Below are 27,669 nucleotides of genomic sequence, written 5' to 3' on the forward strand. Positions count from 1 at the left end.
GATGAGGAAGGGGAGAGAGACGATTCTGGATGGGTGGTGTTATGTACTGAAGTTCTCACTCTGGGCCAGCAGGGGGATACTGTAGATAGTTATGCAAGTAAAGGATCGAAAGTGACGTTCAGTGATTGGATAGTTTTAGAAAATTGTTACAGTTCAGTTGTACTGGAGCTCTATATAAGCAGGCTGACTGAACCCTTCAGTTCAGTTCTGTTACAGCTTACAAATAAAGAGCTGCTTTGTAGAAAACGCTGCGTCGTCTGCTATGTCTACCCGCTATCTAACAGGTGGCATCCAACTTAAGTCCTACTCAGAGTAGGCGCATTGAAATCAATGGACCTAAATTAGCCCTGAGGACTAGTAGCAACTTTCGGTTCGACTAGAAATGAGATTCTTAGGGTGCCCCAGTTTGCATCCAGATACCACACCCTGGGTGGTCTCCAGTTCCTACTCAGAGTAGACCTTTTGAGTTTAACGGGCCTAAGTAAGTCATGCCCATTTCTGATGGTGGGCTCCGAGAATATCGGCATAGTCAGGATTTGGAGGGGGCAGGCCTTTTGTTAGGCGGGCAGGCCTTTTGGGGGGGTGCAGACCCTCAGTTTGCTACGTATTTTTAATAATTTTTATTTATTTAGGGGGGGGGCAGCCCATGGCTACGATCCTCTGCTGCTCATGGTGCAAACCTAGGCAGATGAGTAATTTGGCACGCAATGGTTTTGAACGGAGAAAGGTTGCCAACTTTTCTTCTCTTCGCCCGCACCTCTGCTTTTAACAGCTGCTCGTCACCCGCAGATTTCAGTTGCACAAAACTGCGAATTTAAAACGCACAGCTGGTATCAGCGTTGTCATAGCAGGTATTGGGGTTTCTCCTGGCTGAATATCGTACACAGTATATTGATTAATCTATATATTTTTTAATGTGGAGCAGTTTAGAAGTGTTATGTTTTTGCGGGGGGTATTGTTATAACAAAAGTGGGGGGGGGTCATAAAGCTGAACAGGGAAAAGCGAACACCATTTATATTTTCTTTTTGTTGCCTATTGCACCTCGCTTAGTTTTTATTTTATTTTTTTAATGCTAAGCGGGTTTAGAATTGATTTAGCAAAGCTGAAAAACCACGGAACAGCGAAGGAAAAAACCCCCGATGCACATAACTGGTAGCAAGGGTGTCATCAGTTTTCACAATGAATAAAGTCGATCTAGAGGCGGGAGACCCAGGTGGAGACCCCTCCCCTCTATTCTCCTGGGCAGAGGTAGGGGAGTGTGCGTGGAAAGTGGAGAGAGAATCGTTTTAACCAGCTCAGCAGGACCCTCTGGGTCTCGCTGTCATTACCCCTCTCCCTGCCTCAAAGGCACCAATTTACCCTTTGGGAGTTTCCCACAATCCTCTAGGAGGAAGGCGGGATGAAGATGATGGAGGTGAAGAGGGGGAGAGAAAACAACCCCCTACCACCACCCAGAGGGAAAGGAGCGCCAGGCTAGACCCACCCCCCTCTCTCCCACCCCACAGCAAGCCAATTCTCCCCCACTCCCGTCATCTCCCTGGGAGAGAGAATATTACATATAATTGCTGGACTGTCGCCTTTTTAAAACATCTAGGCTACTGGGTACCAGTTCCCTTTGTCTCCTTTGTGTGAGTGTGCGTTTGTCTCTAGACCGAGCAGCAGCTCCCCCGCACTGCTCCAGGGGCGCGCGCGCCTGGCGACGGGAACGCGCCTTCCCCTCTTTGCAATTCATAGAAATCCATCACTCCCCCTCCTAATCGTACACACACACACACACACATAACCACACCCCTCTCCGCATCAAAGCATGCTCCTTTTCAAACACTGTTTCTTTCTAAGTCTGGGAGCTTTAGAAAAAGTCCTCCCAGTTTTCCCCCCTGCTCTTGAAAAACCCCCGCACCTCACTTTTTTTTAGAAGGGGGGGGGAAATATACTCCTAAGCCCAACCCCTCTCTCCCCTCCCCTCTATTTTCCCCTCTCCCTCCCGTTCAGCACTTCGGGATTCAGGAGAAAGCAGCGCCGCCTTGGACCAGCCGAGCTGCCTCCCAGCGCTGGCTTAGCAGCAAGCAGGTAAGCTCCGCACGCGCGCATCTGCGCGGCAGCCTGGCGCGTGCTGGGAACTCTTTATCTCCCCAGACTTCCCTCCGAGCAAAATATTTAAATTTTTTTTTAATTGAACATGGGAAATATTTGGTGGGTGGATGCCTTTCCTAAGCTGTCCTTGGGTTCTTTATTCTTAAAAAGGTGAGGGTTCTGGCATCGAATTTTAAAGGGTATTCGGATTATCTTCCCATTTTAGACATGTGAGGAGTCGTTGGGGATTTTTAAAGCGAGCAAGCGGTATATAAATTTTATGAAATAAATGTTTTCGTAAGCCGCTTTGAGTTTGGTGCCGGGAGCTCCACATAAATATAATAAATAGATAGATAGATAGATAGATAGATAGATAGATAGATAGATAGGAGATTTGGGGCTTTTTGATATGTTGTGTATCTAGGGCATGTGAATGGTGCAGATGCTAGCCCTACTCAGAGTAGACAGAAATTAATGGGCATCGCTGCCTTAGGTCCAACAGATCGTAAGTCCACCAAGTTGCACTTGGAGCCGACCCATGAATGGACTCAAGTTCGTCATCTTGATGGAGTTCAGTGGGTCTACTCTGAGTAGGATCTAACAGCCCCCGGAGGCAGAACAAGTCTCCAGCTTCCCTTTTGCACTTTATAATTCTAGCAGCCTAGATCCTTGTACATATCAGTTTGCTCTTGAGTCGCTCCAGTTTTCATTTAATTTAAATTCGACTTTTTTCTGTGTTGACTTAAAACTGCACATACGTACCGGTATATGTTGTGTGGGATGTGAACGAGGTTTTAACACACACTTCTTGTTATTGTGCAACTCCCTGGGACGCGTGTGTATTTTTTAAAAACGACAGACGGTGAACAAATCTTGACATATGAAGTAACTTGCTGAGGTTTGCTTCAGATGGGGAGCCTAGGGAGTTGGTGGGGATTAAGACCCTCGTTACCAATAGTAGTCTTAAATTCAGGGTTACAGGCTGCTTATCTTGGATCCGTTACCAACCCATAATTTCATAAAGCAATTAAGGCACGAGGTGGTCGTTGCCTCCCATCCTCCCTGGATCGTGGCCAGACGCCTTCACCCACAAATCCCCAACCCTGGACACTTTTCAAGTCAAATAAAATGAAATAGCAAAGACCCAGTCCCTTTCTTTTGGAATAGCTCCACCCACCCACCCCCCCTTGAACAGGGACACCCCATTTCCTTGGAGAACTGAGACAAAGACACATTTCAGAGCTTTTGCATGGGGAGGGGGTCTGTTTCTCTCTCTCTTTCTCTCTCCCCTCCCCACCCCTATTTTCTGCTCACCTGAGCCAATTTGTCTCCAAGGGATAATTCTGGACCTCTGGAGTTTGTGCCAAAAAGGTTTCCTAGATTGAGCGCGGCTGCAGTTTGAAAGAGAGTAAAATGTGTGTGTTTATGAAATGTTTCATGCTGCAGACGGGAACTTGTAAAAGTGGCAATAGGTCAGTTTTAGAGGAAGGAAGTATTAGCGACCCCATCTTTGGAAGATGCCCCCCCCCTTTAATGATACGGACATGAAGTGGCTGTTATACGTATCGAGAGTCTTGCCTCTTCCGTTTAAGAGTCCTTTCATCACAGACTCTCCAGTTGAGATGGTTTGATTAGAAATATGATTGCATCTTTGTGATGAGACTTTTTGGGGGGCTTGTTGGATTCTTTTTGGGTGGGGACTGGAGGAAAAGGGGGCTATAAGGAGTAAAAATTTGCTTATTAACTCCCATACATTTCAAAATCCAGAAGATTACATGCACACGCACATCCAGTTGAAACCAATTATAAATATTGTCCTTCAACCCAGAGCAATACACTTCTTTAAATGTTGACTTTTCTCTGCACAAAATAAAATATTAGGGGTGAGTACTTAAAAATGCAAGATTCTCCTTCTAATGCGGCTTTTTAATTGAATGTTGATATGAGAGTTTTAACTCATTTTGTTTGTTTGTTTCACTGAGTGTCCTGTACATAGAGACAGCTGTCATTAAGTGGTACAGAACTGTCCAAATTATAAAATGAAAGGCATCAGGGAATCCCACACTTTGGACCTAGGCATGAATCTTATTAGGATTTAAAAATATTAAAAAACTAAGATGCACCATTCAAAATTAATGTTCCCAATGTTTTGCCACAAGGGACATTTGAAATGCAAGAAGAAATGTCAATGGGGATTCCTTAGGTCAGGAAGGGTACAATTTCAGGCTTGTCAGATCTACTCTAGTTTATATTGGGACCCCCAAAACCTAACAACCGGAGTGGGGTGCAAAAGACATACTCTTAATTTAAAAAATAAACAAATCAGAGTGCTTCTGAGCACACTCAGAGCCTGGGGGTTTATTTTCAGGACTGAACTTGCAATCCTTTCAGACGCAGCCCCCCTCCTGGTGGGCTGTCTTCATCTCAGCAGCCTAATTGAGGTGGGAAAAGTCATTTTCCTGTAGCTGTTAAAACGAGTGGGAGTCAGAAACCGATAGCAAAATCCACCAGAGGAGATCTTGTGTTGGGCATACATCAGTCTTGCATGATATACTAAAAAGAGGGAGAGAAAAGAATCATGGGGCTCCACTGGTGCGGATTAAATTTGCAAAGAAAGACGGCAGAGATTCTGGAATTCTTAATAGTTAAGGCTTAACGGATTTCTGCTAAGGACTTGGTTCACACAGAATGCTTAACCATGGTTTATTAATTCATGGTTCAGAGCAGGTGTGGGGAATCTTGGGTTCTCCAGATGTGGCTGAACTACAACTCCCATCAGTGGCGTAGCGTGGGGGGTGCAGGGGGGCCGGCCGCACCGGGCGCAACATCTGGGGGTTAGGGTTAGGGGGTGCAAATCCACGAGTTAGGGGGCGCAAATCCACGGGTTAGGGGGCGCAAATTACTTGCCTTGCCCCGGGTGCTGACAACCCACGCTACGCCACTGACTCCCATCAGCCTCAGCTAGCATGGCCAATGCCCAGGGATTATGAGAGTCACTCATGAGACAAGGAGAGGCGACTGCCTTGGGTGGCAGGATCCACAGAGGCAGAAAATTTGGCCTCTGGGGGCATTCCTCAGCTGACAACTGAGACACAATCCTTGGAGATGAGATCTGCCCCCGCAATGCAGCCTCTTGGCAAATAGGGGGCGCTACTGGTCTCCTCCAACCCTAGTTCCCAATTGGCCCTGATGTAGATATTAATTATCTCCTTGGTCCTGATGTACATCTTCACTCACCATTTCTTCCCTGGCAGGGGTGGGTGGGCAGTATTCTGTGGTTAGCCTCAGGTGCCAAAATGTCTTAGGACATTAGGACAGCCCTGCCTATAGTTCAGCAACAGTCAAAGGACCAACGGTTCCCTACCCCTGGCCCAGGGGCTTACCTGTGGTCTGCTGTGTGGTCGTCTTCTTCTTCTTTGGTGATCCCTCATAGCCGAGTAAGATTGTCTTCCATAAACACATTTTTAACAGTGAGTCTGTAAGTGACTGCGGGCGCCAATTCTGGATCCACACGTCCTTCCACAGTGGGGACATAGGCTTCCGGGTGGGAGTTGATCACAGTGAGGGTTTGCCAAGCGTGCCTTCCTCTTAGCATGTTTCTCACTTCCGTCCTGAGTTCGAGCGTCTTCAAAGCCCGTGACATCTTTGATAAAGGCTGTTCTCCAACTGGAGCGCTCGCAGTCCAGGGTTTCCCAGTTGTCAGTGTTTATACTACACTTCTTAAGATTTGCCTTGAGAGAGTCTTAAACCTCTTTTGTTGACCACCAGTATTACGCTTTTCGTTTTGAAGTTCAGAGTAGAGTAGTAGCTTTGGAAGACGATAATCAGGCACACAACAGGACCAGTCCAACGAAGTTGATGTTGAAGAACCATTGCTTCGTCACTGATGATCTTTGCTTCTTCCAGGACACTGGCATTAGTACACTGTACTGGAAGTGTACTGTGTGGTCTAGGGATGGTGAGCATCAAACATTTCAGAGCCCAGCCAGCCGTACCAAACCAACTTTCCATTCTTCAACTCAGGCTTCCCCAACCTGGTGCCCTCCAGGACTCTGTGGACTCCAACTCCCATCAGACGCAGCCAGCACGACCAGCGGGCAGGGCTGATGGGAGTTGCAGTACAGTAAGTCCTGGAGGGATGCAGCCTTCCCATTCTTGTCCTAGAGAGGGATGGGGAAGCACCAGATCTGGGCTGGTGTGTCCCATTTTGCTGCTCAAAGTGAACCAGGGTTGCCGCCTTGCCCTGCCCTGCCGCCCCAGCCACATTTGACTCTGTGTGCCGTTCCCCATCATTGTTCCCCAACTCCATTGTCATGGAGTCCTGACATCAGATGTGAATCAGGTTTGAAGTCCATATCATGATATCAGTTTCGTAATTTTTGGCCTGGCAATGTATTTCGAAGCATGACTTGCATGCTATGCAAATGTGGGGGGAAACCAAAGCATCTCTTGATTCCTGCAGCCCTTGTTAACTCTGCAGGCTCAGCTTTCCCTTGCCTCCTGCAAATCATAAGAGCGGACAATGGCAAAAAATCACAATGCGGGGAAAACCATGAAGCCAGCATATGCCTCTTCAGAGCTCCATCCTTATTTTAGACATACAGTGGTACTTTGGTTCTTGAACGGCTTAGTTGTCGAACAAATCGGCTTCCAAACACTGAAAACCCGGAAGTAAGTGTTCCAGTTTTTGAACGTTTTTCGGAAGCCAAACATCCAACACGGATTCCGCTTGAGTGCAGGAAGTTCCTGCAGTCAATCAGAAGCCGCACCTTGGTTTTCAAATGGTTTTGGAAGTCGAACGGACTTCCGGAACTTCCGGAACAGTTCAATAACCAAGGTTGTTGTTGTTTAGTCGTGTCTGACTCTTCGTGACCCCCTGGACCAGAGCACGCCAGGCACTCCTGTCTTCCATTGTCTCCCACATTGTGTGAAACTCATGTTTGTAGCTTCGCAAACACTGTCCAACCATCTTGTCCTCTGTCAGCGTCTCCACCTCCATCGTTCTGCCCGGACACTGTGATCCAGCGCCGAGGGCCTTCTGGCGGTTCCCTCCCTGTGAGAGGTGAAGTTACAGGGAACCAGGCAAGGGCCTTCTCGGTAGTGGTGCCCTCCTTGTGGAACACCCTCCCATCAGATGTCAAGGAAATAATCCACTATCTGATTTTTAGAAGACATCTGAAAGCAGCCCTGTTTAGAGTTTTCATGTTTGATGTTTCATCGTGTTTTTAATATTCTGTTGGGAGCCACCTAGAGTTATTGTTGCTCTTATTGTTATTGTTATTATTCCCCTAATTCTTTTTCTGGAAGCGGAATGCTGAGTCTGCTTTTCTGCACCCAAGAGTAATGTGCAAAGGCAGCCCCAGAATGCTTTAATGTGCAGATGAAGGCCATTAATCAACTCACCATCTTCCTGCCGTAGAAGGGCAGCCCTGCTTATAGGGGCGGCTGGGGTGTGCCTTCCTATATTGCATTGTGGCACGCCAATTGTTGTGTTGTGCCTGGGAAAGTTTCCTAAAGGCACCTGGTTGGCCTCTGTGAGAAGAGAATGCTGGATTCAATGGGCCACTAGCCTGATCCAACAGGCTTGTCTTATGTTCTCAAAGCATATTCCTTCTCCCACCTGGGAACTCTAGTTTATTTAGTGTGCTGCATATGTAGTTCTGTAAGGGATAATCTACATCTCCCAGGATTCACTCTTGGGTGTTTGGGTGTTCTTTAAATGTGTGGTGTGTAATGCAGCCCCAAATGTTGCAGAAGAGCAAACGATGAATGACCGCACCCTGACATTGGCACATCAAATACATGTGGATAATACAGATCTATTAAAATAGGAAAACAGGCGTAATTGCAGGCAACATAGCCTCTTGGTTTCCCGCATTTGAACATTTGTTGTTTAGTCGTTTAGTCGTCTCCGACTCTTCGTGACCCCCTGGACCAGAGCACGCCAGGCACTCCTGTCTTCCACTGCCTCCCGCAGTTTGGTCAAACTCATGTTCGTAGCTTCGAGAACACTGTCCAACCATCTCGTCCTCTGTCATCCCCTTCTCCTTGTGCCCTCAATCTTTCCCAACATCAGGGTCTTTTCCAGGGAGTCTTCTCTTCTCATTTGCACATTATCTCATTTGAATTGACTTGCATGATCCACCTGAGTTCAGCTTGTCAATTTCATTGCATTTCGAGCTGAATCTACCCACAATCTTGTTCTCCAGAAGAAGTCATCGTATCAAAGTTGCTTTGTCTCTCCAGTAAAAGGTAAAGGGACCCCTGACCATTAGGTCCAGTCATGGCCGACTCTGGGGTTGCGGCGCTCATCTCGCTTTATTGGCCGAGAGAGCCAGCGTACAGCTTCCGGGTCATGTGGCCAGCATGACTAAGCCGCTTCTGGCGAACCAGAGCAGCGCACGGAAACGCCATTTACCTTCCCGCTGGAGCGGTACCTATTTATCTACTCGCACTTTGACGTGCTTTCGAACTGCTAGGTTGGCAGGAGCTGGGACCGAGGAACAGGAGCTCACCCCATCACAGGGATTCGAACCGCCCACCTTCTGATTGGCAAGTCCTAGGCTCTGTGGTTTAACTCACAGCACCAACCACATCATTTCGTCTCTCCAGTAGGTTGATATTAAATTCCAATGCTGGGAAACTGCAGTTGGTGCAGGACACCCCAGCCCAGTTGCTGACAGGAGTGAGGCTCTTTCAGCTCAGAGATATGCACTCGGCCAAGTTCAATGTCTTCCTATTAGTAGACAAAGCCCTTAACATATTGGGGCTGGTTTACTTTCATGTGTTGCCCTATATCTGTTGCCCACTCAACCACTTTGATTTGCAGTACTGGAACTCTTACAGGTACCACGTAATACTCATTCGGCTATTATAAGAAATAGATATTTCAGTGTGGCAACTGTAGAACTCCCTGCCTGTTGACACCAGGCAGATCCTTTTGCTGTATGCTTAAAACATTTTCCTTTAGGAACACCTATGGCGCTGTGGGTTAAACCACACAGCCTAGGGCTTGCCGATCAGAAGGTCGGCGGTTCGAATCCCTGTGATGGGGTGAGCTCCCATTGCTTGGTCCCTGCTCCTGCCAACCTAGCAGTTTAAAAGCACGTCAAAGTGCAAGTAGATAAATAGGTACTGCTCCGGCGGGAAGGTAAACGGCGTTTCCGTGCGCTGCTCTGGTTCGCCAGAAGCGGCTTAGTCCTGCTGGCCACATGACCCGAAAGCTGTACACTGTACACTGGCTCCCTCGGCCAATAAAGCAAGATGAGCGCTGCAACCCCAGAGTCGGTCATGACTGGACCTAATGGTCAGGGGTCCCTTTACCTTTATCCAGACACATAGCTGCCAATGTGTTTTTCTCTTCTTCTTTTTTACTGTTGGTTTTAATTAATTTTTTTACTGTTAAACTGGTATTTTTACTAGTTAATTTTTGTATTCTTTGAAAACCGCTTGGAAGTTATATCAATCACATGAAATAAAAAGTAAAATATAAAAATAAATATGGGCGTAGCCAGGGTTTTTGTTGGGGGGGGCAGAACCGATGTGATTGGTCAGTTAAGTATTTCTATTGTTTTCCTTTATCTGGGGGAAACTTTGTGTAATAGATCGAGATATAATGCAGTAGAAAAGGTTTCAGGAAAAACTCTGCAGAAGTGGGGGTGGAAAGTCAATTTATGGAACCATTGGGTATGAAGATTATTGCGAAAATGATTGAAAAAATTAATAAAAAAATTATGCAGGCAAAAGAGAAAAAATTACCGTATACAAGCAAAAAGGGAACGGCAGTGTTAAGTGGTATGTGAAGAGTTGGAATGAAATAAAATGAAATGAAAAACATAAGACAAAAGGAGAATCAGCCGTACATTCATGACCAGATTGCGAGAAATAGCCTCCCAGAGTGGCTGGGGAAACCCAGCCAGAAGGGCGGGGTATAAATAATAAATTATTATTATAAATAGGTTGGCCACTGTGAGAACAGGACGCCGGACTAGATGGGCGGTGGGCCTGATCCAGTCGCGTTTTTCTTCTGTTCTTGAAAGGGAAGTTGGGGAAGGGGGGACGCCCCCCAAGTTGGAAAGGATACACGCTTGTCCGGAGTCCTTGGTGGGCCGTTTGTGAAGAACGAATTGCCGGAGTTGGCAAGGAATTTAAAAGACAGAGAGGCTGGTTGAAGCAAAGGGGGCGACCTCGGCTTTCAGGTCGGGGGTGGGATATAATAGACCAGTCCCCAGAAAAGAAGAAGAAGAAGAAGAGGGGCTTCCAATGGATTCTTAGGGGGCGCTTTTCTTCTCTGCTCTTGGGAAGTTTGCAAAGCCAGCGGACTGGGGGCGCCGAGGCCTCGCGCGCTCGGCGGGGTCCCGGGAGCTCTCCAAACATGTCCCGTCTCTCCCAGGCCCGGGCGCGCAGCGAGCAGATGGAGGCCGGCGCAGCGGGGCAGGCTCGCCGCATTGAGCCCGGCACAATGGGACCCCGTCTCGCCTGCTCTCGCCGCCTTCCTGCGAGAGCCTTCTTGCCGCCCGGCTGCTGGTGCGCGCGGGGCCCGACGGGCGCTTCCGAGACGCTCGTCCATCATCCAGCGCGCCCCTGCCAAGTCCCATTGACGCGCCTGGAGTTTTTGGCACGGACGGCGCGGCCGCTGGTGGCGCATTGGGGCTCGCCTCGGACGCGCAATGGGGGGACCCGGGGGACTGGGAGGGAGGGAGGGAGGGAGGTGGACTCCTTCCTCTCATCGCTTTGGAAAATATAAAAATGGGGAGGGCTCCCTCCGTCTTTTCAGCACAAGCTCTGGCTCTTTCTCTCTCTCCCCTTTCAAATGCGCTTCCCCAAGGAAGCGCGCAAGCTTCCCTCGCCCGGGCGCCGTGGAGAAAGCGCAGCCAGCACGACGCCGCACCTGTTCCTCCGGCCCGGCGAAAATGCCAACTCGCTTGACGGATTGCCAAGCGGCTTTGTGCAAATATATACACGCCACAGTGGGATATTTTTAAGGGTTGGGGGTGGGGAGGATAATAAGTCTTGGCTGGTGCAACTGGCCCAGTTTTTAACCATGCTTGGTTCTTTGATGATCCGGCTTGGGGAAAGGGGGGGGGGACCCAGAGGTTGTACTATTCATTATTATGTTTTATTTGTGGGTGGTGCTCAAAGATTTTTTTTTTAAATTTTTCATTATGGAATGTATATAGAACCGAGAGAACAGCTGAAAAGTAAAAGACGAAAAACCCAAAGTATAAAATAGAGGCTGGATAGCTCAGTTGGTCAGAGTGTGGTGCTGAGAACTCCAAGGTTGCAGGTTCGATTCCCGTATGGGGCAGCCTTAGGGTGATTCTTAGGGTCCCCTTCCAACTTTACAATTCTGTGATTCAATAATTCTATGATTAAGCAGTTTCACGTGGGCTAAAGTAACAAAAGTCCAAGGAAAGACTATCGGTGTTATTGGATGATCAAGTATAGCTCCAGATTTGCCACAGGCATGGGACGCTTCATAAAGATAGTTCCGTTGCATATGTAAGAAAAGGAGCCAAATCATATTAAAAGTGCCTGGAAGTTCTAGCGCTTGTCAAAATCTCGAATTAGGCATAATTTCCCAGATTATAGATGAATTCTAAAACATTTTCTTGTTTTCAGATCTGGCTTGGGAAAAGAGCAGGTGAATTTAGAGATTATATTATGATTGGAATTAATTATAATTAGTGTTAGTACTAAAGGAGCATCTCCACCCCCCTCGTTCGGCCCGGACACTGAGATCCAGCTCCAAGGGCCTTCTGGCGGTTCCCTCGCTGTGAGAAGTGAGGTTATAGGGAACCAGGCACAGGGCCTTCTCAGCAGTGGCACCGTCCCTGAGGAAAGTCCTCTGATCAGATTCATCAAGGAGAGAAACAACTATTTGACTTTTAAAAGATATCTGAAGGCGGCCCTGTATAGGGACACTTTTAATGTTTGGTGTTTTATTATATTTTTAATATGTGTTGGAAACTGCCCAGAGTGGCTGGGGCAACCCAACAAGATGGGCAGGGTATAAATAATAAAATTATTAATATTAATAATGCATTTTTATCTGCCATTTACCTTTCCGCTGCAGCAGTACCTATTTATCTACTTGCACTGGTGTGCTTTTGAACTGCTAGGTTGGGAGGAGCTGGGACAGAGCAATGGTAGCTCACCCCATCACGGAGATTCGAACCACCGACCATCTGATCCACAAGCCCAAGAGGCTCAGTGGAAAATGGCATTTCTGTGCACTCTGGTTTCCGTCATGGTGTTCTGTTGCGCCAGAAGCGGTTTAGTCCTGTTGGCCACATGACCCAGAACGCTGTTTGTGGACAAACACCAGCTCCCTTGGCCTGAAAGTGAGATGAGTGCCGCTACCCTATAGTCGCCTTTGACTGGACTTAACCATCCAGGGGTCCTTTACCTTTTTACCTGTGCTTCACCAAAAGGTCCTGGGCCAGCTTACAACAATTAAACTTTCAGAATTAAAAACAGGCAAGGTGTGACATAACTAGGCTTCTGAAGCACCACAAAGGTGCCGCAGAAATAATGTAGTTGGTTAAGGGAGCTGTGGGCCCAAAAAGGTTGCAAACCTCTGCTCTAGGAGGTTTCAAAACCGGACTGGCAAGTGGCGTGGCCTGGAGTGAGAAGGGCCAAGTAGTTCGGCCTGGAGAGCCAAATCTGTACCTGCACCAGCCCCTGCTGCTATTCCACCAAAGTTTTCCGCTGCAGGCATGTGAGATGATCTGGGAAGACAATGGCATGGAGCCAGCCACTGCGATCGCCCATCACAGAATCTAATTCTTCCTTTGGATATATCTTTGTAGAAAAGGGGCTTTGTGGAAGAACGTGCGGGGTGTGCGTGCTGATACAACTTGTTTCTTGCTGTTGATAATGTTCCTCTGTTTCTTTGGCCTTGGTGAAGTAACAGACGCCAATCTGGTTTCCGTCATTTTCGATTCTTTCTTTCTTTTTTTTACACGGCGTTTCTGGTGGAGGAGAAATCCTGGAACATTTACTTGGCTGCCGTTAATGTGTTGGCTGACAACGCCCCCCCCCCTCCAATTTCCTTTCAGGGCAAGGCGTTGCTTCCGCTGTGATCTGTCAATTTTCACAGAAAAACTCGAGCCGAGGGAAATTGCAACTTGGCTGGTCGCCTATGGTGCACTAGAACGCCTCTCTAGGCAACCAGGCGGGAGAAAAATCACTATCAAATACAGGAATGAAAAACCACCAGAAGTACAACAGAGGCTAACGTTTTAAAAAATAGGTCTGGGAGGACAGAAAAGTCTTAAAACTGGCAGCGCTCGTGTCTCTGTGGGCTCTGCTAGGTGGGACATTCCATAGCTAGGGACGCCGCCACCCAAAACTCGCTCTGGACTTCAGAGTGATGGAGAACAACACAGAGAAAGGCCTTAAGGTTCAGGTAGGTACATAGGCTTGACTACTGCAATGTGTTCTGTGTGGGGCTGCCCTTGGACTTAGACTGGAAGCCCCAGCTTGTGCAAAATTCTGCAGCTAGACTGTAGATAGGGTAAGCTATTGAGAGCATATAACTCCAGGGCTCCAAAGCTAATGCTCGCATTAATTTATGAGGCCCTTAACAACTTATAGGGATGCGGGTGGTGCTGTGGGTTAAACCACAGAGCCTAGGACTTGCTGATCCTGCCAACCTAGCAGTTTGCTCCTGCCAACCTAGCAGTTTGAAAGCACATCAAAGTGCAAGTAGATAAATAGGTACCGCTCCAGCGGGAAGGTAAATGGCGTTTCCGTGCGCTGCTCTGGTTGGCCAGAAGCGGCTTAGTCATGCTGGCCACATGACTCGGAAGCTGAACGCTGGCTCCCTCAGCCAATAAAGCGAGATGAGCGCCGCAACCCCAGAGTCGGCCACGACTGGACCTAATGATCAGGGGTCCCTTTACCTTTACCTTTAACAACTTATATCCCTACCCTATCACTGAAATCCTGGGGGAAGTCTACAGGCGGTCCCATATGGCTTGGTTGCATGGCTCGTAATGACCAGAAGCTGGGCATTCATTGTTTTATGCCCAAAGCCTGCGGAACTCCCACCCCCATGAGATTAGGCAGGCAACTTCCTATCTGCACATCAGGCATACAACAAAGGCTTTTGTATTCCAGTAGGTGTTTGAAGGTAACGTTTGTTTCATGGTGATCTTCTTGTGTTACTCTGTATCGTTTGTCTGATGCACACTGCTTGCAAATGCCAATGATGAAACAGTATATCAACACCGTAAGTAAATACAGTGGTACCACTGGTTACGTACCTAATTCGTTCTGGAGGTCCATTCTTAACCCGAAACTGATCTTAACCTGAAGCACCACTTTAGCTAATGGGGCCTCCTGCTGTCGCCGCGCCGCCGGAGCACGATTTCTGTTCTCATCCTGAAGCAAAGTTCTTAACCCGAGGTAACATTTCTGGGTTAGCGGAGTCTGTAACGTGAAGCGCATGTAACCCAAGGTACCACTGTAAATAGCAGTGGAGGGATTCTGCTAAGTTTGAACCCTTCTCCCTGAAATATCATCATTCTAAATGTGAGGCATTTACATTAGATTTTTAAGTGCAATGCATTTATACTAGATTTCTACATGCAAGGCATTTGTCGTCATTTGGAGGCTCATTCCATCAGCGTGAAGGCGGTCACAGTCCAGGCGCAGGTTGATTATCACTAGGCATTCGATTTTGGGAAGGCCAGGGATTTCCCCTCTGGAGTTTTATTTTTCGCTCCAAGGTCGGATGCGTGAGTGACAAGTCGGGGGGGCCACCTGCTCACCATCTGCTTCAGCATCTTCAACTTCCTGACTTTTTTCCACTGAAGGCAAGCCAGCTGTGCAGCACAGGCAGGCCGGGAGTGCCAACCAGATCTGGCAGGACAGCCCTGATGTGGCAGGGCGCAACAGCTGGCATGCGGCAATGCGCTATTGGGAGGCACCCCTGCGCACACAGGGTCACTCTTCTATGACAGGGAGACGCTGGGTTGATTAATGGCCTTCATTTGCACATGAAAGCATTCTGGGGTCGCCTTTGCACCTGATTCTTGGGTGCAGGAAAGCAGACTCAGCATTCAAAGTCTGTGTGTTTGTGCTTGTGTGTGTGTGTCCAATTTTTTCCACCAGGAAAATAATTATGGGAACTGTTGTTGTTGTTTAGTTGTTTAGTCATGTCCGACTCTTCATGACCCCATGGACCAGAGCATGCCAGGTGCTCCTGTCTTCCACTGCCTCCCGCAGTTTGGTCAAACTCACGTTTGTAGCTTCGAGAACACTGTCCAACCATCTTGTCCTCTGTCGTGCCCTTCTCCTTGTGCCCTCCATCTTTCCCAACATCAGGGTCATTTCCAGGGAGTCTTCTCTTCTCATGAGGTGGCCAAAGTCTTGGGGCCTCAGCTTCAGGATCTGTCCTTCCAGTGAGCACTCAGGGCTGATTTCCTTCAGAATGGAGAGGTTTGATCTTCTTGCAGTCCATGGGACTCTCAAGAGTCTCCTCCAGCACCAGAATTCAAAAGCATCAATTCTTCGGCGATCTGCCTTCTTTATGGTCCAGCTCTCACTTCTATACATCACTACTGGGAAAACCATAGCTTTAACTATATGGACCTTTGTTGGCAAGGTGATGTCTCTGTTTTTTATGATGGGAACTGTAGTTTTCCCAAAACAGAGCTTAAATGCACAGAACCCTGAACAAACTACAATTCCCAGGGGGGGAAAGGAATGTCCTTTCAGCATCCTGTTCTCAGCGTGGCCTAGTGGGAAAGCCACAAACAAGACCTGAGTATAATAATAATAGTAATAATAATAATAATAATAATAATAATAATAATAATAATAGCAACAACAGTAATTTATTAATTATACCCTGCCCATCTGGCTGGGTTTCCCCAGCCACTACAGCGCTCTCTCTTCTCCTGTGGTTTCCAACAACTAGTATTCAGAAACATTCACTGCCTCCGACTGTGGAGGCAGAGTAGACTCACCATGGCTAGTAATTTACCCCTCCCAGAGCTACAGCTCCCTTTGCAAACTACAGATCCCAAGATTCTCTGCGGGGACTCATGTGTGTACACACACACACACACACACACACACACACACACAGGGCAGCTTCCAACACACACAAAAAAATCAAACATCAAAAATTAAAAACTTCTCTAAACAGGGATGCCTTTAGATGTCTTCTAAAAGTCAGATTGTTGTTTATTTCCTTGGCATCTGATGGGAGGGCGTTCCACAGGGCGGGTGCCACTACTGAGAAGGCCCTCTGCCTGATTCCCTGTAACCTCACTTCTCACAGGGAGGGAACCGCCAGAAGGCCCTCGGAGCTGGACCTCAGCGTCCGGGCAGAACGATGGGGGTGGAGAAGCTCCTTCCGGTATACTTGGCCAAGGCTGTTTAGGGCTTTCAAGGTCAGCACCAACACTTTGGATTGTGCTCGGAAATGTACTGGGAGCCACCGTAGGTCTTTTAGGATTGGTGTTATAAGGTCCCGGCGGCTGCTCCCAGTGCCAATCCAGCTGCTGCATTCTGGATTAGTTGTGGTTCCCCAATCCCCTTCACAGGTAGGCCCCACCGAGAGCGCATTGCAGTACACACCACTTGATTTCAAAAACAGAACTTTACAAAAGTGTCTTGCGTGAACACAGCTTGGGCTGACCACTGTCCCTCAGCCTAACAGACCTCACAGGGTGGTTGTGAGAATAAAATCAGGGAAGGGGAGAAGAAGGCTTGTGTGTCCTGAACTGATGGGTGTATTCTTCTTTGGCTATCCTTCGTAGCCAAGTCAGATTGTCTTCCATAAACACGGTTTTAACAGTGAGTCCATAAGTGACTGTGGAGGTCAATTCTGGATCCACACATCCTTCCACAGTGGGGACATAGGTTTCCGGGCGGGAGTTGATCACGGTGAGGGTTTGCCAAGCATGCCTTCCTCCTAGCACGTTTCTCTGAGTTTGAGACCTTTGGTAAAGGCTGTTCTCCAACTGGAGCACTCGCAGGCCAGTGTTTTGCAGTTGTTGGTGTTTATACTACATTTTTAAAGAACTGCCTTGTTTTGTTGACCACTCTTTTGTTGACCTCTGGCATTATGCTTTCCTTTTTATAAAAAAATAAATTTTTATTGGAAATTTTATTTACAACATAACACAAACCCCCCACCCCCCAACACAGAAATCCACCCCCATCAGACACAAACCTAACAAACAACAAGCATAATTTACAACAATACAAACAACCAAATAAAAGACTTCCTTTATCTTGTTTCTGGCATCCTTATTTACTTCTTATAAGCTGTTTCCTTTTATTAAGATTTTTCTAATTATAACTTAAATACTGTATCCACAAAGTCTCCTGTAGCCATTAATCGAAACAAGTCCAGGTATGAATTTTAGGGCACTGTTTTGTGAAGTATTCTCTGCATTTCCCCCATGCATTTTCCCCATGTGATCTCTAATTGCCTCTGTTAATCTAGCCAGTTCAATATACTCTAACAGTTTGTCTTGCCATTCCTTTTTTGTTGGCACAGTCATTTTTTTCCAGTTTTTAGCAATTAGGATCCTTGCCGCTCCTGTAGCATAGAGGAATATTTTCTGATCTTCTCTTGCTATACCTGCATCTGTTTCTTCTACTGGCATTATGCTTTCCATTTGAAATTCGGAATAGAGCAGTTGCTTTGGAAGACGATCATCAGGCATCCGCACAACATGACCAGTCCAATGAAGTTGATGTTGAACAGGTGTACTGGTGGGAAATAAATGCAATTGGGGAACCGCAAATTGACACCCTGCTTCTTCCATTACAGGTGAGGCACCTGGAAGCATGGCCTGCACCGCCTCCTCCTCTGCCTCCACCATCTTTGCCTTCTGCCTCCTGACCATCTGCCCCACGGACTCCCTCGACCCCGGGCCCGCCGCACCTCCCAGCCTCCCTGAGGTCGGCAACAGCTTCCCGAGCCGGGAGGCCTGGCCGCACCCGATGATACGGACCACGGCGCACCACCGCGGGCACGGCGGCCTGGGCAAACACGACCGGGCCCATTATGGCATGCCGGCGCCCAGAGGGAGTAGGGAGGGGCCTGGCCTGCGGGTGCTGAGCTGGCCGGCATTGGTCGACGACCCGGGGCGGATGGACCGGCCGGCGGGTCTCCGGCAAAAGGACGTTTTCCTGGGCTTTGAGTTTCCGTATCCTGAGCAGGAAAACCATGCCCCTGGGTCTGAACGGGTGAAGAAGCAGAACCGTGACCACAGGCGACACAGCCGGAGAGACAGGTTGAGGCAGCACAGAGGTATCCTTTGAGGGGGGATGGAGGGCTGCCTGTTTAGGGAAGTTTTTAATATTTAATGCTGTACAGTGGTACCTCGGGTTACATACGCTTCAGGTTACATACGCTTCAGGTTACAGACTCTGCTAATATGATGTTAGCTGTTCTGAGCCCGGCTTTAGCCGGGGAGGGCGAGATACAAATAAATTATTATTATTATTATTATTATTATTATTATTATTATTATTATTATTATTATTATTATTTATTATTATTATTATTATTATTATTATTATTATTATTATTATTATTATTATTATTATTATTTTAATGCCACAGTTTAACTGGAAAAGTATTTCCCCCCCTCCTGTCCTGAACCTTCCAACATTCAACTTCAACGCAGGAAGAGCGTTATTATTTTCTCTCATTACGACGTTATGTATTTTTGTGCTTTTATATTGTAAACTGCCCCGTGATGCTCGGATGGAGGGTGGAATAGAAATTTATCAAGTAATAAAAAGAATAACGGGATGCCATCGGGTTCTTGCACTATGAGAGAGGGAAAAAAAACTTTTCTGCGTCCATTTGTTCTTTTCGCTCTGATTTCGCACTCTCCGCCTCCTGCAGGAAAAGCTTCTGACCCGGGTCCAAGCGCCCTGTACAAGAAACCCGAAAGCTTTGAGGAGCAACTTCAGACCCTTCACGGCGGGGAAGGGTCTTCAGCTGGCTTGCCTCCCACCTCCTTCCTGGGCCCCACGGTAAAGACATCCACCGAGGAGCCCCCTGCCCTCCACGCAACGTCCGCCCGGCCTCGGGTGCGAGTCAGGCAGGAAGGCGACGTTATGCCCACCCTGGACATGACGCTCTTTGACTGGACTGACTACGAAGATCTCCGGCCGGATATGTGGCCTTCAATCCGGAAGAAAGGTGTGTCCTGTTTTATCATCTCCTTTTTGCGGGGTGGGTGGGGGTGTAGCTCAGAAGGTCCCGATCCCTAGGGGACTCCAGGTTATTTATTTCACACAAAAATTATGCCGCTTGATTGCTTTTAAAAAAACCACCAAAAACACCCTCGAAGCGGTTTACGGAAAGAATAAAATAATAAACACCCATACGGTGGTACCTTGGTTTTCAAACTTAATTCGTTCCGGAAGTCCGTTCCAAAACCAAGGCGTGCTTTCCCATAGAAAGTAAGGCAAAACGGATTAATCTTTTCCAGACTTTTAAAAACAACCCCTAAAACAGCAGTTTTAACATGAATTTTACTATCTAACGAGACCATTGATCCATAAAATGAAAGCAATAATCAATGTACTATAAAATAAATAAGACAGTATTGTAGGTGATAAAAATTAAAATTATTTTTTTTTCTTACCTGCACCGATGATAGTCATTGTTCGGATGGGGGGCTTTTCCGCAGTCAGTCAGTCAATCAATCAATCAATCAATCAGTAGCTGAACTGGGTTCCACACAGTCACAAAAACAAATGAACTGAAAAAGCCTTTTAAAAAAAGCAAAATAAATAGCAAAAACAAAAGTGCCAAATACAATGGTACTTTGGTTCTCAAACTTAATCCGTTCTGGAAGTCCGTTTGACTTCCAATATGTTTGAAAACCAAGACATGGCTTCTGATTGGTGCAGGAGCCCAAGAAACAATAGCTGACAACCGCATCGGACATTTGGTTTCCGAAAAACGTTCGAAAACTGGAACACTTACTTCCAGGTTTTTGGCGTTTGGGAACCAAGGCATTTGAGTACCAAGGCGTTTGAGAACCAAGGCGTTTGAGAACCAAGGTACCACTGTCCTCAAAAACAACTATGGGAAACCTTCCCGAAAATAATTAAACTCAACAATAAGCTAAAAACCGGATTAAAACACACACCAGCTGGCCAGACGTACTGTGGAGGCACCTGCCTAACATCAATAGTCAGGGAGTTCCAAAGTATACTATCGATGCTAAAAGATTAGTTTCTTGCGGAATTGCAACCAGGCCTGAGGGTCTCATACGTTTGTGAACAACCTTCCTGGGCTCATTTCCCGGCAGTGGGTGTGGCCAGAATAAAAAGTGGGTGTGGCAAGAGGCAAAAGCGGGTGGGGCAATGGATGGGAATCCTACCCATGTAAAACGCAGGTCTTTATACTCCACTACCCCCCCCCTTGGGACGCTGTTGGTGCTGTGGGTTAAACCACAGAGCCTAGGACTTGCCGATCAGAAGGTCGGCGGTTCGAATCCCCGTGACGGGGTGAGCTCCCGTTGCTCGGTCCCAGCTCCTGCCCACCTAGCAGTTCGAAAGCACATCAAAGTGCAAGTAGATAAATAGGTACCGCTCCAGCGGGAAGGTAAATGGTGTTTCACTGTGCTGCTCTGGTTCGTCAGAAGCAGCTTAGTCATGCTGGCCACATGACCCAGAAGCTGTACACCGGCTCCCTCTGCCAATAAAGCGAGATGAGCGCCACAACCCCAGAGTCGGTCATGACTGGACCCAATGGTCAGGGGTCCCTTTACCTTTACCCCCCCTTCTCATCCTTTCTCGCTTTCTCCTCCGCTAGACAAACAGCGTGGTAAGAACGGGGGCAACGAAACCACCCCCGCCGAGGGAGAGTCCTGCGACCATCACCTCGACTGCCTCCCAGGTGAGCAGCAGCTTTCATGAGGACTAGCGCCGGTGGAGGCAAGCAGAATTGTATGTGGTGTCTTGAGCAGAGCAGGCCCTGCCTCCTGCCCCTACTCAACCAATCCAGAAGAGCAAAGACATCCACACCATGGCTCATTTGAAGCACATGACTCCCCCCAAAGCACCCTGGGAACTGTAGTTTACCCCTCATAGAGGTTCCCAGCACTCTTAACAAACTATAGTACCCAGGAGTCTGTGACTATATCGTTGTGGATGATCCCAAACTTCAGGCATTGAGGAGGTTCCTTGTTGACGGAGACTGTGGTGTCTTTAGATATATGGCTTTATTTACACCTGCAACCTGGGCTTGGGATGGAAGAGCTAATGGCATTAACAAGCCCAAAAGATTCTTGCTTCCCCGTTAGGTTTCCAGGGGAGCACCCCAAGTACGGCAAGACATTTCTGTGTCTGCAGCTTCCAGCACCGGCCAAAAAAACTCTCACACAAATCACAGTCCCCCTTGGCCTGTTGTTCTCCATCTTAGGATACAGTGGCTTCCATCCAGGTGAGGTAGGAAAAGGTCCACCTATTTGTCTCCATGGCAACGGAGCCCACTCTTTTGAGATGCAAGTGGTGGGTACTTAGCTGAGCTGCTAAAGCTATTCATTATCTTGACCGGACCTGGACCAATTCTCCTGTAGATTGTAGTCTCCCATACGCAGGATCACAACTTTGATGATGATAATAATAATAATAATAATAATAATAATAATAATAATAAAAATAATAGTATTTATATCCCAGCCTCCCCAGCCGAAGCCGGGCTCAGAGCAGCTAACAGCAATAAAAGTAACACAGCATTCTAAAATCGATATTCTAAAATCAATTCAAAATCAAATGGCAACCATTGGGCTAGAGTTCTGTGAGGATTACCAAAGGAGGGAGTCAGGCTGTGCCCTGGCCAAAGGCCTGGTGGAACAGCTCTGTCTTGCAGGCCCTGCGGAAAGATGTCAAGTCCTGCAGGGCCCTGGTCTCTTGTGACAGAGCGTTCCACCAGATTGGAGCCACAGCCGAAAAAGTCCTGGCTCTGGTTGAGGCCAGAGATCCCTTTGGCAGGGATCCTCAGAGGTCATCCAGACTGACCCCCCTTCCCCCCCAAAAAACCATAACACTGTGGTACGCTAGAGAAGAGAGTTTGGGTGCTTCTTAACTTCTTCCCTCCTTGAATTGGCAGGATGTTGCTGTGATCTACGGGAGCACCTTTGCAAACCCCACAACCGCGGCCTTAACAACAAATGCTACGATGACTGTATGTGCACAGAAGGTGAGGGCTGACGCTTGCCTGGTGGGAGAGGGTTGAAGCTGTCCCCCTCCCCAGTGACACAGCACTCAGGAGCGCCAGGAAACCGGGAATTATGTTTATGTGTGGTGGGGGTGTAAATATGTACAATTTTTCTGGCATAGGGTGTTTAAGGAGATAACAGAAATCACTGGGTTCTAGAGCAGGCATAGGCAAACTCGGCCCTCCAGATCTTTTAGGACTACGGCTCCCATCATCCCTAGCTAACAGGACCAGTGGTCAGGGATGATGGGAATTGTAGTCCCAAAACATCTAAGGGCTGAGTTTGCCTTTGCCTGGTCTAGAGATAGCATTATTATCAATTTACGATGGCATGAAAGGTTTGCAGGCTATGAAGGACTTGCTCACAAATTTATTGACAGCTGCACGCATTATGATAGCTAGGAAGCAGAAGGGGCAAGCAGAATATAAAAAGGAATGATGGTACAGTCATACCTCATGTTACGGACGCTTCAGGTTATATGTTTTCGGGTTGCGGACCGCGGGAAACCCGGAAGTACTGGAACGGGATACTTCTGGGTTTTGCCATTCACGCATGCGCAAAAGCGCCAAATCGCACCGGGGTTGCGGACGTGCCTCCATCACGGATTACGTCCACAACCCGAGGTTCCACTGTATAAAGAGGTGTGGGATATAGCTATGAATGATAAATTAACATGTGCCATTAAGGTAAGACAGGGAATACGCAGGAGAAATGATTTTGAGGAGATGTGGAAGGTGTTTGTCAAATGTGTACTGTTAAAACGGAAAGGGGTCAAACCATCGCAAGAGGTGTTGAAATTTTGGGAGGTTGGCTAGTTACAATGGAATGGTCTCAGTGGTGGGGCGCACATTTTTATTCTTATTTATTTATGATTATTACTTTGTCAAAATGAAATAATCATAACAATAAAAGGGGAGAAAGGAGGGGGGAAGCACTGGGGAGCAAGCCTCTCCTATGGTGTGCTCAGATGAGTGAGGAGTTGCCATCAGACACTGAGAACAAGGCAGGGCCAGCACAGCCACAGAGGCACCTTGCAGGGTGGTTGTGAGGATAAAAAATGTGTGGAGGGGAGGGAATGATGCTTTTGATTTATTGACTGGAAATTAGATATCCAGTTAGACCTTTTAAATATTCAATATCAGGGGTATAGATCTGTTTTTGTTTTCCTCGGGAGAAAGCTGATTTCTCCTTGGGGTGAGGGAACGTTGAATTTTCCTCATCACAAATTTGCCATTCTCCTCACTCAAGGCCTCCCCTCTCTCCCAATTTAGGCCTGCGCTGCTACGCCAAATTTCACCGCAACCGCAGGGTGACCCGGCGAAAAGGCCGCTGCGTGGAACCGGAGTCCGCTGATGGAGATCAAGGATCCTTTATTAATGTCTAGAAGGGTACCAGGGTGCTTTCTCTGGGCCTGGAAGCAGGAGGAATTAATTTATAACTAGTGCCACCCGGGAGGGACACAGACCAATTGACTTAGACGCTGTAGGCTAAGCTGGGATTGAGACAAGTGCGTAACAGGGGCAGATTTTCAAAATTCAGTTGCAGGGGGCTGGGGCACACAGCCCTTCCAACTCATCGATTCTACGCTGCTATGAAATCTGGAGGCACAATTCTACATCTCCCCAAAGGATTTAACAGATTTGGTCTGCTAAAATTAAGAATTAAACACTCCCAAGAGGAGCTTGCTGGAGTATGCCTGTTGCTGCTCTTTCTGAGTCACTGTTGCTGGCGGAGAGACCCCTCTTTATTGGAGGCAGACTCCTCTGGGAGTGTCTGTATCGGGAGCGATTGAATACTATAAGCACACACAGATACACACTCAGTGAGCTATGGGGCAAAACGATAAACTTTTGTTGGAAGCTAGAGCAAGGAATCAGCAAGGGTTGCACCCCTCTCGTGTCAACTGGGAAGTCTGGAGCAAGGAGTACCGGTAAATCCTGCAGCCTGAGCTGTCTGCTGCAGGTCTGCTGCTTTGAGACTTTGGCTTGTATACAGTTGGGTGTACTGACTGGGGTGTATGTACCAGAACAAAGAGACACCTCATATACATGTCCAAGCCAGGCACTGTTATAACTGCACCAATCTGTGCGAAGGACCCCAAATTCAGAAGGACGTAGATATCACTCAAACGATGCACCACGAGAATCTGAATTTCACACCTCGTGCGTTTGATCAAGCCAATTCCTAGTACTTTTGCTTATTATCCATTCGTCTGCATACATCAATTTGCTTCTGCTTCCTGTCATTTGGGAGAAGGTCTGCAAAGTCCTGCCCCATCTCTTCACCCAGAGGTTCCTGTTCATTGCCAAGCTTACCTCCATCAGGTCTAGAAACTTGAATCCCAGCAGCCATGTCATGGCTTATGAGCACCTGGTTCTTAACTTCCTCCCTCCTTCTCATCCAGGACATTGTCTCTTTTTTTAAAATCAATGAATCATTCCCTGTCGGCTTTCAGCGTCTAATTCATTTGGTTAGCACCCTCCAATCTCAGTTATTTATCATTATTTTAGGAGGACTTTGGGGGGGGGGTCCTTTGGTGGGGGAAGGGGGGGGATATTTGCCACGTGAAGAGCATAAGAGCGTTTCAGGTTGCAGGGAGTGGATTGCCTCCTGTTATCCCTTTAGTCAATGCCGTGATGTGCTTGCATGTTCCTATTTTGATGAGATGTAAATAAAGAGATAGTTATCCTTCACACAACCGCATCCGGGCTCCTTTTTCTTTGAACAATCAGATGAGCTGGCTGCAAGCAAACTCACCCCCCCCCCACCCTAAGATCTGGGCTGTTTCACAAGTGCCCTCCTGCCACCCTCTCCCACCCAGCCAAACTGACCTCGCACTTTGCTTTCGGAACCTGCGCTGCTCTTCAACATTCTGTGACCAGTCCTTTCTCCCTCCCTGTGCCAGCAGAGCACCTGAAATATACTCAGAGTCGAGAGTGGATTTCATGCTCTTTATTCAGCTCCTAGTGGTGAGGAGGAATGGAAGTTCCCCCACAGTATCTGCTTTGTATACATTATTTACACAATGGGCCCCATGTGATTGGCTAATTCCAGGATTCTCCTGTAGGCCAATCAGGTTGTGGATTCACTTCCATCTGGAGCTGGATTGGGTGGCTCCTGCGGACCAATCATACTGCTGCATTGTTCTAGGACCAATCAGACTGCTGCATTCTGAATCCTATTGTTCTAGGACCAATCAGACTGCTGCCTTTTGGATCCTATTCAACTCAGTCCATAACAGCGTCCAAGATCATTGCATGCTGAGCCAACAGATGGCCATGGTTTTGTTTTTGTGTTAAATCATCAGTCCATCTAGCTCAGACCTGTCTGCACTGTCTGGCAGTCTCTGGGGTTTCAGAGGGTTTCCCCACCCCAAATGAACTTAGCCCCTTTCCCAATAAATAAAGCAAGATTCTAGTCCTCGTGGCTTTGAAAGCATGGGTTGATTTAAATAGGAACATAAGACGATGTCTTATGAGGAATCAGGCCATTGCTTTAGCTGGCTTAGTATTGCGTACACAGATTGCTCTAGTTATCTCCCGCTTGGACTACTTCAATGAGCTCTAAGTGGGGCTACCTTTGAAGGGGACCCAGAAACTACAATTAATCCAGAATGCAGCAGCTAGACTGGTGACTGGGGGCGACCACCGAGACCACATAATACCGGTCTTGAAAGAGCTACATTGGCTCCCAGTACATTTCCGAGCACAATTCAAAGTGTTGGTGCTGACCTTGAAAGCCCTAAACGGCCTCGGCCCAGTATACCTGAAGGAGCGTCTCCACCCCCATCATTCAGCCCGGACACTGAGGTCCAGCACCGAGGGCCTTCTGGCGGTTCCCTCACTGCGAGAAGCCAAGTTACAGGGAACCAGGCAGAGGGCCTTCTCGGTAGTGGCACCCGCCCTGTGGAACGCCCTCCCATCAGATGTCAAGGAAAGAAACAACTACCTGACTTTTAGAAGACATCCGGAGGCAGCCCTGTTTAAGGAAGTTTTTAATGTCTGATGTTTTATTATATTTTTAATATTTTGTTGGAAGCCACCCAGAGTGGTTGGGGAAACCCATCCAGATGGTCAGGGCATAAATAATAAATTTTTATTATATTATAAACAAACCATCGTTTACAGGCACTAGTTGAACTCTTGACTTCTGTCCGTTTGGCTCTGCCAGTTCTAAGGTGCAGTGGCTGCAAAAATTACTCCCCCTGTACACAATTGGGTTGCAGCAAACCACAGTTAGCATGAACTATGGTTTGCAAAACCAACTTCAGACCACAGGTGGTTGAAGACATCTGAAGGCAGCCCTGTTTAGGGAAGTTTTTAGTGTCTGATGTTTTATTTTATTTTTAATATTCTGTTAGGAGCAGCCCAGAGTGGCTGCGGAAACCCAGCCAGATGGGTGGGGTAGAAGTAATAAATGATGGTGATGATGACTGGCAGGCAGGCAGGCAGGCAGGCAGGCAGGCAGGAAGGGCACTCTGGGATTTCAGGCAAGAGTCTCTCCCAGCCATTCCTGGAGTCTGAACTCAGGACCATCTTCATGAAAAACAGACACTCTACCGCTCCTAGGAAGCAGCTTTGTAACAGGAAAGAGCTTAGTAGAGCCTGAACTGACTGGCAGCAGCTCTCCAGGGTTTCAGGCAGGGGACACGGCCAATCCTTGCTGGAGATACTGGGGAATGAAGCTGGAAGCCTGGGCGGGCAAAGGAGATGCTCTGCCACGGACCGGCGACCTCTCTTTTCGCAAAGGGCTCCTGGTGCAAACCCCTTTTTGTAACTCTCTGCCCCTTATCTTTCCTGCAGGGATTCTCGCTGTCCTGCTTTATCACTCCTGCAGAAGAAAACTGGGTGCGAAAACTGCAAGGCCGCAAAGAAATGATACCCAGGGCACAAACAGATTAAAATCGCTACATTGCTTCGGTTGGCATTGGAGGAGGAGGGGGGAAATTTGCTAGCCTCGGAAAGTGGGGTTTAGGATGAGCCACAGCCGAGGTTCCTCTGTACACGCTCTATTTCCCCCCATAAACCCCTTTGGAGGGACGCGGGTGGCGCTGTGGGTTAAAACAGAGCCTAGGACTTGCCAATCAGAAGGTTGGCGGTTCGAATCCCCGCGACGGGGTGAGCTCCTGTTGTTCAGTCCCCGCTCCTGCCAACCTAGCAGTTCGAAAGCACGTCAAAGTGCAAGTAGATAAATAGGTACTGCTCCAGCGGGAAGGTAAATGGCGTTTCCATGTGCTGCTCTGGTTCGCCAGAAGCGGCTTAGTCATGCTGACCACATGACCTGGAAGCTGTACGCCGGCTCCCTCGGTCAATAAAGCGAGATGAGCGCGCAACCCCAGAGTTAGCCACAATTGGACCTATTGATCAGGGGTCCCTTTAC

The 27,669-nt window shown here is 47.8% G+C and overlaps 1 protein-coding gene across 4 annotated transcripts; it reads left to right on the forward strand.

The window, feature by feature from the left end:
- The first annotated feature begins 1,093 nt into the window (after positions 1–1,093).
- DRAXIN (dorsal inhibitory axon guidance protein) lies at positions 1,094–24,988 on the forward strand. Of its 4 annotated transcripts, XM_082230381.1 has the most exons (7): positions 1,094–2,071; positions 11,696–11,717; positions 17,871–18,353; positions 18,957–19,256; positions 20,883–20,966; positions 22,182–22,271; positions 23,562–24,988. In XM_082230381.1, the coding sequence occupies exons 3-7, from the start codon at positions 17,888–17,890 to the stop codon at positions 23,672–23,674; spliced, it is 1,053 nt and encodes a 350-aa protein (XP_082086507.1). In that variant the 5' UTR covers positions 1,094–2,071; positions 11,696–11,717; positions 17,871–17,887; the 3' UTR covers positions 23,675–24,988. The 4 variants fall into 4 exon arrangements, with proteins under 4 accessions (XP_082086507.1, XP_082086505.1, XP_082086504.1 ...); XM_082230379.1 differs by lacking the exon at positions 11,696–11,717 and having other exon boundaries at positions 1,097–2,071; XM_082230378.1 differs by lacking the exon at positions 1,094–2,071 and having other exon boundaries at positions 11,397–11,717.
- The last annotated feature ends 2,681 nt before the right edge of the window (positions 24,989–27,669 follow it).

Source organism: Podarcis vaucheri (assembly GCF_965113315.1).
Source record: "Podarcis vaucheri genome assembly, chromosome: 7".
NCBI lineage: Eukaryota > Metazoa > Chordata > Lepidosauria > Squamata > Lacertidae > Podarcis > Podarcis vaucheri.

What these genes read in the sequence shown, in the direction of transcription:
- DRAXIN (XM_082230378.1), top strand. Translation starts at nt 11,666, where the DNA reads ATGAATTCTAAAACATTTTCTTGTTTTCAGATCTGGCTTGGGAAAAGA. An exon ending in TCACCTCGACTGCCTCCCAG is followed by an intron (nt 20,967 to 22,181) that starts GTGAGCAGCAGC and finishes TTGAATTGGCAG; the next exon opens with GATGTTGCTGTGATCTACGG. An exon ending in TGACTGTATGTGCACAGAAG is followed by an intron (nt 22,272 to 23,561) that starts GTGAGGGCTGAC and finishes CTCCCAATTTAG; the next exon opens with GCCTGCGCTGCTACGCCAAA.